A 13,611-nucleotide genomic window follows, 5' to 3' on the forward strand; every position below is an offset into this window, starting at 1 on the left:
AAATGTTCTAAATTAAATTATAGCAGCTGGAGAGTGAGAAAAAGATATAGAACTGTTAGTCTATTAATGGCTGCAGGCCAGCTAACAAAAGAGTTCTCACATTTCTGTTTTGCCTGTTGGGATTTCGGATTTATTTCCAGATTATTTTAGCCAGACATCATCTAACTCCAGGGCCTCTCTGAACTCTGGCCCCAGCCCATCCACAATTGTTATTCAGACTCTGCTATCCCAGAATTGACTTTTGCTTCACCTTTCCCAACCCCTTAGTCTGTAGCTGGTGTAAATTCTCTCAGACTACTGCTTTCTTCCCCCACCCCCCTACTATATGTTTAAAAAATGCTTGCAAAACTCTGGGGCTAAGGACATGCTGTCTTTTCTACCTAGCCATTCTGCTGATGGTTTAGACTTCATGCCCAAGACCAGTCTTTACGCTATCATTTTTGGCTCAATCAAACCTTACTTAAAAAGAAAAAATTTCAGTCATGGAAGTTAAAGATTTTTACTTTAACAGTACTTATTGTCAAATTTATTATATCTTCACTTACAAGGTTCCATAGAGAAACAGAAGTCATAAAAATATTCACAATTGAACTGACACCTTAAAAATTCATCCATATTCAACCCCAATCTCACAACTTAACATGAGCATCATACTAGTCCATCATCCCATTGAATCACTATCATTTTTGGGGTCAGTCTCACTCTAGTTGCCAGATATTGTAAAATAAAACAAAACAAAACAAAAGTGTTAATTGATTGCAAAGTGAAGATGAAAATCTTGCAAAAGATAGATGGCTTTATAAGATTGACAGTGTAACTCAAAAAGTCCTCAAATTAAATGCAAGGGCAAAGACAAACACAGGCCAGTTAACCGGTCAAGCCTGACAATATTCAAGGGAAGTTTGGAAGGTCAAAGGTTAACATCGTTAGCCTTCGGGGGAAATGCAAACCAAAATCACAATATGAACAAAATTTTCGCTTAGAAAAAATGGACAAGATAATTGAATACACATTTCATCAAAGAGATTCAGATGAGAAATAAGCACAAGAAACAATGCTCAAGGCCATTATCACTGGGAAACGCAAACTAAACTTCAATGACACACCAATACAGACTTACTAGAAAGGCAAAAAAAAATTTTTAAACATACTATAGAAAGTGTCAGTGAGGAGGAACAGCAAGTGGAAGTCTCATACATTGCTAGTAGGAAAGCAAATTAGTACAGACACTCTAAAAAACAATTTGGCCATTTCTTATAAAATTAAACATACACTTAACATATGACCCAGCAGTGTCACACTTGAGTATTTACTCAAAAGAAATAAAAATATATATCTACACGAAGAATCAACTGCAAATGTTTATAGCACCTTTATTCATAATGGACCTAAACTGGCAATATGCCTGTCAACTGGTGAATGAATAAACAAATTGCAGTACATCCATACAGTGGAATACTCCTCAGTAATAAAAACAAACAAACAGCTGATGCATGCAACAAAACAAATGAATCTCAAAAGCATTATGCTAAGTGAAAACAGCCAGACATCAAAGGCTGTCTGTTGTGGGATTCCATGTATGTGTCTACATAAAACTATGTGAACAGAAATGAGACCTGTGGTTGCCTGGGGATTGAGGTAGAGTAGAGAGAAGAGACACTCACTACGAAGGGCCGCGAGGGAACTTTTTGCAGTAGAGGAAATCTAGGTCTTGATTACAGTGGTAGTTGTATGATTATATCCATTTGTCAAACCTGTTAGAACTGTGCTCCTAAAAAAAAAGATGACTCTTGCAGTAAATTATAACTCAATAAATCTGACTTGAAAAATTAAGAACATTAGAGAGAGAGGAGAGAGAGAAAGATATCAACCAAATGCAATGTGAGTTTTGATCAGTCTGGTTCAAAACAAAGAAGCTATAAAGAGCATTAAGCAACAATGGAAAATGAAAATATTAATTATTCAGTGACAGGGAATTGTGAATGTCGTAAATATTAAAATGTTATTGATTTATGAAAAAGAATGTCCTTACTCTTTTATATTCTTACTCTTAGGATATAGGTATTAAAGCATGGAGGGGTAAAATCTGATGTTTGTATTTTGAATCGGTTCAGTAAAAAGGAAGAGAGAGATACGATTAAAGCAAATATGACAAAATGTTAACAATTACTGAGCCTAATAGAGGACGTGTTGATATTTATTGACACTACTTTTTCAGATTCTCTGTATATTTGAAATTTTCATAGTAAAATAATGGAGCAAATGCAACCAAGCAAAGAGTTCGACCACCGGGCACTGCAGATAGCCAATTACTCTGACTCCAGGGTGCAGTGAAAGAAAGCGGAGTTTATTGTATAGCGCTGTACAGTGGAGAACAGCTTGTGATGGAAAAACCAAATTCCCCAGTGGTTTACAGACCAGGGGTTTTATAGGGCAAAAATTTCAAGTCATCACGAGTAAGGGGTTTGGGATCACGGGTCTTGATGATTGGTCAAGAGTGAGGTAAGAGCAGTATATCATTATTTCAGGTCTTGCGGTCAGCTTCCCCATTCCTCAGTCTGGTTTCATGGGGATGTGCTCAGGTGGGGCTCAGAAGTTGAAACACTACTTAGGGCAAGATGTTATCTTCAGTCTAATGAAACCCATAGCATGTGACCATTAGTCATGGCCTGGCCATTGCTCCTTCCTTGATTATTAAATGTAAGAGAAAGGGCCAAGGCTTATAGTGCATGCAGTGAAGAAACTGAATTGAGTGCTGGGACTACATGTTAAATGAAAATCATACTTTAAATCAGGACCCACAGTTTCACAAAGTGGCATTAATAAAATAGCTGAAGTTCTCAAATTTTTTTGCAAAAAAAATTATTATTCTACAAAATCAAAAGTGAAAATGTTAGCACATTACTATCAGAGAATTTTGTCAGGAAAATTACACTCCAAAAATCGATTTGCTCTAGAAATTATAACATAGTTATAATTATATCTTAAAATTTGCTAAAGTGAAATAAACTTATTTGTATAATTTTAAGTATTACATTTTCATATAAAATTTTTGATTTTTTTATTTTATACTGCCAAATGTTGGTTAATTTGTTAAGTACATTTATTTTAAGAAGCCCTTTCTTACAAAATTATCCCCAGATAGAAAGCCTCTACTGGACTGTAAAGTGTGCTAGCAATATGCAGATAGGTGGCAGCAACGTTCCCCAAATGCAATGGGTCTTAAAAGTCTGCCTTGAATCCTTAATTTTAAAGTGCTGTATAAACTGACTGAACTTTACCTTTCTTAAGTTACCTCTGTGCCTACCATTTGATTCTTAGTTGCAATTATAGTATATGTACATTATTTCTCTTAACAAGAACACAACAAATACACTAGTCTCTGAGTCTCCATTCTGTACTCACAGTTTATTTCTAATCAATGCAATTCTTACCTCGTGAAAGGTTGTGTCATTTAAAACACATTTAGATTTTCAAAAGCTTTATAATATAGTTCTACATTGTAGTTTTACCTTTGCAAAGACTTAAATTACGTTGATAGTATTAGGCAAAAAATTAAATAATGTACATTTATATTTATCGACATGGAAATATGCTCTAGATATATTATATGAAAAAAAATGCAATTTAGGAAATAGCACGTATAGTATTAATCCGATTGCATAAATATACACAAATAAAGAAAAAGTGCCAAAAAGTGATGGTACCCATCTGTACAGTGCAAATGGCAGATGGTAGAGTAGCATGTGATTTTCATTTTCTTCTTTATGTTTTTCTGTTTTGTCTAAAATTTGTATAAGTAAGCTTTCCATCTTTGATAAAAATAATTTTTAATTTAATTATGTATCAGACATGATATATGTTTGTAAATTCAAATGCCAAAATAAATTGTAAACAATAAAATGCCAAAATTGTAGCTTATAGGCAATAGCTAATGGTAAGAGATTTATGAGGTAAAAGAAATAGGAAGATAAACTGCAAGCCAAGACATAAGGCAGAATTGATTTACTGGTGACAGAGAAAAAAAATTGTCAGGTATTGCAAAGCGTTCATGTTTGCAAAATGAAGATTATGGAGCATCTTCAATGTTAAGATAACTTTTCACTTATTCCTATAGAGAGAGGGGAACTATATTGATGAGGGGTCAATTACCTAGGTTAGATTTCACGATAGCTAATTTAGGGAAAGAGGGATCTACTCATTAGCACTTTTCAGCTTACAGAATTGTTGGGAGGGATGAAGAAATAATGTATTTTGGGCTTTCAGGAATGATTCTCGAAATACACTGCAAAACTAATCACCAAGAGTTAGCTGCTACATGTACAGTGTGGAAGCAAATTGAAAAATTGAGAAGTTAATGCTAGCGCTGGAATCTCCAGAATCATACTGACATTGAACAATCTGGAAGCCATCACAATTAAAAACCTGCCATATCAAGGAAGCCACCACAAATAAAAAGCCTCCGTGAGCAGGAAGCTTCCTTATTGCTTCTGGCTCCAGAAGCACACACTGGGATTTATGATAACATTGCCACAGAAAAAAATCAGATATCTGCAGACCATGCTTGCTTCCAGAAAAACCAAAGGCAGCATAAGAATAAATTCTCCCATTTGGATGGTTCCCTCTTTGCCTTGTTGATGGTTTCTTTGGCTATGCAGAAGCTTTTTAATATGATATAGTCCCATTCATTTATTTTTGTTTTTACTTCCCTTGCCTTTGAGGTCAAATTCATAAAATTCTCTCTAAATCTAAGGTCCATGAGTTTAGTACCTATGTTTTCTTCTATGCAATTTATTATTTCAGATCCTTAATCCATTTTGAGTTAATTTTGGTGTATGGTGGGCAAAAAGGACCCCTCATGTGCTGCTGGTGGGAGAGCAAATTGGTACAGCCACTATGGAAAATAGTATGGCGATTCCTCAAAAACCTAAGAATTGAATTACCACATGATCCAGCAATCTCTCTTCTGGGTATTTACCCAAAAAACCTGAAAACATTTATTCGCAGGTATATGCACCCTGATGTTCACAGCAGCATTATTCGCAGTGGTCAAAACATGGAAGCAATCGAAGTGTCCTACAATAAATGATTGAATAAAGAAGATGTGGTACATATATACAATGGAATATTACTCAGCCACAAGAAAGATTAAATACTGCCATTTGTGACAACGTGGATGGATCTTGAGATAATCATGCTAAGCGAAAAAAGTCAGACAGAAAAGTTGAAAACCATATGATTTCACTTTTATGTGGGATATAAAACCAAAAGCAACAAACAAACATGACAAACAAACAGAGTCATGGACAAGGACTGTAGATTAGCAGTCAGCCTCTGCAGTAAAGAATGGCACACCAAAAGGGGTTGGAATGGATGTTAAGCACCAATCTACTTTATCTCCTAAAGAAGCACTAATGGATTTTTTTTTTAAGCCTACAGCATCCGGTATTCCTAGGAGGTGTCCCATCCAAGTACTAACCAGGCCCAACCCTGCTTAGCTTCCAAGATCAGACGAGATCGAGCATGTTCAGGGTGACATGGCTATAGACACTAATGGATCTTAAATGAAGTGAAAGGGAAGAACACTGTAGACATAATCTTTGTATACATTGAGTTTGAAGTAGTTAAAACTGAATTCATTATTGTTCTACTCCTTAAACTATCTCCCTATCTGGAATTTCCAGTTTCTATGAAAACTGCCATTATTCTACTGTTCATTGCATATAGAAATTTGTATGTGTCCTGTATCTATGTGGCATCCAGGAAGTATATCACTTCAATAGCAGTGATTCCTCCTCTTTCTTTTGTCATAAAAAAACATGGTAGAGTAACCAAAGTTACTAGAAAAGAGTATTTTTAAAGAAGTTTCAACTTAAAAGGGTCCTATTATGAAGGATCCATCTGTCATGCTTGAGTACATTGCTGGTACTCAATAAATATTTAGTGTTGAATGAAAAAATGAATCTCAAAAGCAATGAGAATCCATTAAAATGTTTTAATGCTTTTAAATGAATCAAAGAAGAAAAAGAGTGGAAAGTAGACTGCTTAGAAGCCTACTGAAACTCTTCAACCAAGAAGTCACTTAGTCCAACTGCTCATTTCATAGTTGAGGAAGCTGTGATCCCAGAGACCTTAAGTGGTTTGTTCAAGATTTCAGAGCTGGTTAGTGGCAAAATTGGCTTTTCTCTCTATGCCCATATACTTTTTCTACTACATTTCTTTACCTACACATTAATTATTCAACACCTAAAACTCGGTATATCTGTAAGAGGATTCCCATTGTAATGGTGCAATGGTACAATGATGGAAATTGCTGAAAGGTCTAATTGGTTAATAATGTTTCAGCAAGATTTTTGCATTTATAGTTTATGGCGGGTTTTTGTATGCTTTTCTGTACCTTTTTTGTTTTGTTTTGTTTTGTTTTTTTGTTTTTTGTTTTTGGTTGTTAGGGAGACAGTTTTTGAACTTTGGTATATTAGGGATTAATTTGACTTGCAAATCAGCAAACTAAAGCAACTTACAGAGGCTGATGAACTGGTTTTTCCTTGCTTATTTCTTTAAAAGTAAGAAAGATATAATTAATTAGATCATTATTTAGATCATTATTAATTAGATCATTATTAGATCATCATTATTCATTAATTAATTAGATCATTATTTCTCAAAATATTTCTAAAGAAGCCTTCTTTTCTCCCATGCAACTTTTTGGCCATAAAGCCAGTAACTACTTTTCTCATATTACAACCACTTATAATTCCTGCATCCTACCTCCTTCTGGCTGCTTCTTCTCATTTCTCAGTTCTCATTCCTCTTTTCACTATCTCTCTGTGTCACACCAGCTACCAGCTGCCAAGAATGTGGATTAGGTCACCAAGCAAATCAAAAGGTTTACCTGTGTTAGTCAATTCATTTTCTTATTACATTAAAACTAAAAAAAAAAAAACAGTACAGTTGTGTCTCAACAAAATTAAGCTGGACTTAGATTTTTTCACTTGAAGATGTGAGTAATAGGAAGCAGGTCTCAACCTAATATAAAAGCAAGGCAGTAATTTTGAATCTTAAATTCCCAATTTCTGTTTCAAACTGTTTTCATTTTGATAATACACCTGAACACTCCTCTCTAGTTTACTGATAATCAGTCTGTATTGTTGTACCTCACTTTGTGGACAATTTGGCTTCTCATATTTGCTGCTGTAGAGCCAATGGAATCCATACTGGTGGAGAAAACCATGTGGTCTCTCCATTAGGAAAAGAGGATCAGACTGGAGGTTCCTGGCTTGCTTTGATTTCCGACAATAGGCTGGCCTAACTGGAGAGAATGCTCAGGCCCAGGTTATAATAAATCCAGAGTTTTTCTAAATATTGAGGGAAAAATAGGAAATGATGGAACTTATCAGGACCCCTGCAAAACAAACTAGAATTCCTCCTGATGTTCCCTTCTACCATCATTCCTTTCACAGTGTTGAGCCAAATCCAGTTTCTCAGGGACCATTTCCCATATGCAACTATTAAATGCATTTTGCCCCATTGTAGCTCTATAAATCTCACAAGATAACTGTAGAGACCCCATCTATTCATCACAGCATCAGTAATCCATAGCTCAAAAAATCATAAAAAAACAAAATAAATTTTGAAAATTTAATAGCTTCCTCTGTATATTTTGTCAAACATCGAATGGTAACCCATGAACTCAGAATACTGACAAAAAAGTGGAAAATCCCATATTCTTATAACTTAGTGGACCATCAGAATGGGCATAAAGAGCTCCATTTTTCTAAAAATTTAAACAAAGTTTGATCCTGAATTACAACAGAAATAGTCCTAATAACTTATTCTATTAAGCTATTTTTAGCAAATTGGAGATAATTCAAGTCCTGTCTTCTGAGGATAAAACTAGACAGCAAAAAAAAAAAAAAAAAGGAAAGAAAGAAAACAAATGTAGCCTTGATGTTGATGTCTCTTTTAAAGCCCATGATTTCCGCAGGGGTTCCTTTCATCCTCTGGTGATATTAATCTTCTGTTTATTTTGCTATTGTAATTCTAATTACGTGTAGTTTACTCAGAGATAGCTTTCTGAAAGTTGGTCTATGCCTGTTTTTTCTTACCTCATAAAAAGTAAAGGAAAAAAATGTGTGTGTGTGTATGTGTGCATGTCCTGTTGGTGGTTTAAAAGCAAGTTGGGACTTCCTCTTTGGTTGCCTTTTCTTCTCACATGAGAGAGATCTCATTTTGTTTGAGACTGGATACAGTTGAAACCAAACCACACGCCAGTGAGAGGTTATGATGGCTATGAAGCCCCCAAAACCAGCCCCTCGCAGGATCTTTCAAGAAAGGTTAAAGATTACTGCTCTACCCTTATACTTTGAAGGATTTTTATTAGTTAAGCGGTCAGAATACCAGGTAAGTCCAAAGATAATAATATTAAACTAGAAGTTTCTGTCTTAATATAGTTTATTTCATGGTAATGTGATGAGACAAGTGCCTCCTTGTTTCTGTTGGGATTAAACTCTCTTCCTTGAGCTCAGAAATATTATCTAATTTCACATAATTTAAACACAATGTGTAGCTTAAACATATGTGTAGACACATATGTATTATATATAATAACATAAGGTTCTAATGTTGTCAGTAATGTAAACAATTCGATAAGATAAAATGATTAAAATTAAACCTTCTGCTTCTACTCTCGTTTGAAGTTTATAAATAATGATCAAATTTTTTTAAGTGATAAACTTATAAGAAATTATGAAAATGACAAAATTGATATTGTTTAATATTATGTTCTAAAAACACTGTTCAAGATACTTTAAAATATATAGGATATTCTGTGGGTAGTATGTACACTATGAGACAAATGCATTCACTCTAAGAAAATTCATAAAACATTCCATATTTTTTAAATGCAAAAATAAAAACTTTTCGTTAAAATTGTGAATTATTTAAAACTAGTGAAAGAAATAAACATGAAGTACCTGTTACTAAAGAAAAACATCATTGATTTAGGTCAAATTTTATGAAATTTTAAAATTAACTGAAATTAGAAAAAAATTAAGTGTTCTGATAAATGCCATAAGAAATGTTTAATAGTGATAATAAAAATGTATTTTCTGAGGGTTTATCAATATTTAGAAAAAAATTGTGTATGTGAAAATATCTATAATATACATATTTCTTGCATACATAATCAGATCATTTACTACTCAAGAGTAAAGACACTGTAATTTGTATTCTGTAATGGATGTTAAACATGTGTTAGTAATATTTGTCAGCTACATTGTAATATTTTTTGGTATATTCTATATGCTTTATTTTTTTCCCTTCCCAATCCCATATGCTTTAAAAGTTAACTTAGTTTTGTTACCATCAGTTAGCCACATTGTTACACTTTGCCAGGAAAGAAGAGTTGAGAAAAATAAATTTCTAATTAGTAATTTCAATTTGATTATTCCTTAAAAGTTTTCCAAAGTATTTATAATAACTTGCTGATATCAAGTTCCTTTTAATGATTAAAGAAGGAATTCCGTTGGTATGGTTAGCAGAAAAAACAAGGATTTTAGAGTGTCAGTAAAACATGACTTTACCTGATGGTTTTGCTATTTACAGCTTGTGATCTTAAACAAGTTACTCAACCTCCTTGAGACTTAATTTCCTCAACTGTAAGATGAAGAGCATATGACCTGCCTCTCAAGGTACAATGCCTGATATACAGTAGAAGCTTAATCAATTTATTCATTTAAGCAACCTCTATTGTATGACTCCTTTACACTAAGTACAACATACTCAGTTCTAGAGAATATAAATAAAACACAAAGACTCCCTTCAAAAGGCTAAATTTAGTAAGGAATGATGATTCCCTTACCAGATTACTATTGTATCTTTTTATAGAAAGCATGCTTTGAAATAGAAAGAATAAACTATAGGCATAAATATTTCTGATGAAATTAACTTGTGTTCCAACTTGAATTCATAGCAAAGTATCTTTTACCTGTATGTCAGGGAGAAAAGAGCAAGAGGATGACAGTAATGTCTAATAGGGTGGTTATAAGGGATAACATATGTAAAACACCTGACTCACACCAAAGGTTGGATTCATTCTCTTCCCATTTCATTATTTATCATATTATTATTAACATACTAAAATCAGTTTTGAGTCCACAGTATTGTGGCTCAAAGGAGAGACACGGTAATAAAGTACTTGAAAATAGAAGCTATGATAAAAAGCTAAAGAAAATGTGATTTCTAGACAAGCGGCTGCCAAGTGCCAGGCCAGGGAACTTTTGAGAGGAAGGTGAGCCAAGAGTATATAGCAGGTCATCTTTGGAGCTAATGGGCTGGAGAAAGTTGGGAGGCTCTGCAGAACATTAAGTGAAGTCTCTACTGAAGGAATTCAGAACATTTAAGCTAGAGAATGTATAACTGAGGAGTAACCTGGTCTATAAGGAGATTACTGGTTAACAGGTGTTTCTTAGCTGTTTTTGTGGCAGAACACATTTAAAACTTAAGGGGCTTTGCCCCCTAGGAAAGTGTGCCAACATACATCATTTAAAATGCAATTCCAGAAGGTCAGTAGATCTCAAATAAAGAACCTATTAAAAGTATATATTCTTCATGGAAAAGATAATGTAGGAAAATTTACTTAAACCACAGCATTAGAATTTTGTATGAATCAGGAAGACTTATTTGATAATGAGAGCTATTAAATGTCACAATGAGTTACGAATAGCAACACAGTTCTTATAAATGGGGAAATTCTCATTTTTTTGGAACTGTTTGAAACCTGAGTTTAGGCAACATCTCACAGTTTCTCCAATCTGTGTGTAATAAACTTCAAAAACAATGTGTATGTCTTCTTATTAGCTCAAGCATAAGAATGTAGTCATCATAACAGTATCAAAATAATATTTCTCTGATTAGTCCTCTAATTGCCACTAATTTATTTAGAAAAATTTCAGGGCTCAGTTGTGCTTTCAAACATAGTTTTCTATGCTCATAATCTCTAATGTTAAAAAAAATAACAATCCTTTCAAGAAAACATTTTTGAACACAAATCTCTGATGCAAGAATATTAATTTATTTATAAAATACATGTGTATTTCTGTACTAATACTCCAAGCAAATTATGAAATATATGCAAAAAAGAAACCAAGAAAGATGACACAAATAAAATACAATTAGATATTTTTAAAGTTTCTTTCCCAGTGGAATTATCTTGCACACCTCTGGATTTATGTGCTCCACTTTGGAGATCACTATACAACATCCTTCCTTAAGCAAAAGTACCTTACGTGCTCACAAGAAAAAAGAATGGGAGCTTTTTATTGGTAACAAAGGATAAGGAGACACTTAACTGGATTTTGCATTGTAACCCATTTTTACTACTTACATCTATGAGAAAGAGCATTAGGGAGCCAAGAGATACAAATATCAGTCCAACTATGGACCTTTAAATATTTTAATCTGTTTTCTCTTTTGTAAAATGAATAATTACTCTCTGGCATAACTAAATTAATTGCTGTGATGATCAAATGGACTATATAATAATGGGTGTATTTACTTGAGGTGTGATATGGCAGATATCACACTAGGTTCTAAATGTCCTGTCACTCTGATCCCTACAGTAATTATTTTATCCTCTCACAGATGATATGGTCACAGAGGTTATGGTCAATATTCCTCATCCATTAAGGAGTGCACCTTGAATTTTATTGCAAAGCACTTGACATCATAATTCATTTTAAACTAAAATTCTGATTCCATTTGGGAGTTGTGGAATTCCAAAGTTTGGGGATGTCTGCTCACTAGATTCTTTATCACACTGAGCTCAGTAGACTTGCAAAATATTTGTTTAATTGAATGAAAATGAGATATTGACCTTAAACTCTAAATACAAGGTCATCTAGTGATTATAAAGCTAGCAATAAATCCAAAAGTCCCATATAAGTCCCTTTCTTACATCAGTGATTCAACATAAATGATTGCTAAAAAAATAAAAAAAACTTTATGCTAAATGTATTTCATTCAAAAAGGACTTCATTTAAAATATTTACATACTTCTGTAGATATAAATATACACCTACTTGTTGATTTTTGAGAGGGATATTTATAGATGACTCAAATTATACTGATATTCATGAGCGCTTATCAGAAACTAAATCAAGACTGTGACCCACATGTCTCTACATACTGAATATAAGCTTGATCTGTTCTTAGGTTTTTGGCTGTGGTTGGAGTTCATAGGGCCTATTGCTATTTGTAATCTTATTTTTCCTCCAAGCTGCCTTTACTTTCAACTCAGTGCCTTTGTTCTTGTTTCTTCCTCATTTAATAAACCCTCCATAATTCTTTTCATGAATCTTTTTTTTCCTCATGGATCTTTATGTTTGTTTGTTTTTTTTATCAGTAAAACTCTCATTGTTCCCTGGTTAACCTTATTCAATTCATATTTTGTCATGACTAAACACCTGTAATTTTTCTCAGGAGCACAGATGGATGTCTGTATGTACACACAAAAGGAACTCTATTAATCTTCACTGGCTATTAGTGATTTTAGGTTTTCTACCTGATTACAACTTGATACTGATGAGGCTAACCACAAAGATGAACAGAGCAGTAGACTTTGACTTCAGTGTTTTCTCTTGCTTTCCTCTCCTCCAAGAATTAGAGTCTCGAATTTCAACTTGAACTTAGATGTTATACATCAGTAAAACTACACAACCATTTATTGGCTGTTCCTTCAATCCTATGCCCTTCTGAATTGTTCTTTTCTGTGGTAATTCATTCTTGGTCAGGAGGTATCAGCAGGTTCATTACATTATATTATAGCCAGCTCTCAATGAGGAGGTAGGATGGAATGGAAAAACAACAAGTCTTGGGCAAAGAAACCTTGCCCCAATTTCCAACTGTGCCTCTGAGGTAAATTGCTGCAGTAATACTACCAACATTTTCAAACCTCACATTCTCCTTTGAAAGGGAACTTTTCTGCTTCTTCCATAAAGAGGTTGAGTCTAGTTTTCTAGCGACTGAATATGGACTGGGTCATGCTTTGGTAAATTGACAAAAGCAGAGCATGTAAAAGTACTCGCACAATGGGTTTTGTCTTCTCTTGCTCCTGGAAATCTTTCTGCCAGCATGTGAACAAGTCTGGGCTAGCTGGAGAATGAGACCATGTGGAGGGAGACTCCAATTGTTTCAATGGGGTGTTTTCCAATATCAATAGCCAGTTCTCTGATTCTCTGGTTTAACTGATTGTTGAACAATTCAGTTTAATTCTAAAACTACTGACTTACCCAGATTCAGTGCCGACCCTATAACTTAATTAAGGGCTTAGTATGACAAGACTGCCCCTCCCACTTTGGTCACCAGTTGCAAGTCCCTAGTGTCTCTTCTGACCTACTGGCTATAAATCAAGGGTTCTCATGACCCCCTCCTAAGATTCAACAATTTACTAAAATGGCTCATAAAACTCAGGAAGACACTTTACTTACATGTATTGGTAAGGAATACGAATGAACAGCCAGGTGAAGGGATACATAAGGCAAGGTCTGGAAAATTCCCAAGCACAAGTGCTTCTGTTCCTGTGGAGGTGGGGCACATCACCCTCTCACCATGTGG

At 34.2% G+C, this 13,611-nt stretch overlaps 1 protein-coding gene and 1 pseudogene across 2 annotated transcripts in view; one reads left to right on the forward strand and one right to left on the reverse strand.

Annotated features, from left to right (window-relative positions):
• Positions 1–5,430: 5,430 nt before the first annotated feature.
• LOC120588421 (uncharacterized) lies at positions 5,431–5,549 on the reverse strand (annotated as a pseudogene).
• Positions 5,550–8,194: 2,645 nt separating this feature from the next.
• STAP1 (signal transducing adaptor family member 1) overlaps positions 8,195–13,611 on the forward strand; it is a 29,449-nt gene continuing 24,032 nt past the window's right edge. The window contains exon 1 of one of the 2 annotated variants that reach the window (XM_039845342.1): positions 8,195–8,400. In XM_039845342.1, the coding sequence (XP_039701276.1) occupies positions 8,281–8,400 (120 nt within the window). In that variant the 5' untranslated portion in view covers positions 8,195–8,280. The remainder of the gene's footprint in view (positions 8,401–13,611) is intronic. The other variant, XM_039845343.1, reaches the window with a different exon arrangement.

Source organism: Pteropus medius, unplaced genomic scaffold (genome assembly GCF_902729225.1).
Source record: "Pteropus medius unplaced genomic scaffold, Ma_sr-lr_union100, whole genome shotgun sequence".
NCBI lineage: Eukaryota > Metazoa > Chordata > Mammalia > Chiroptera > Pteropodidae > Pteropus > Pteropus medius.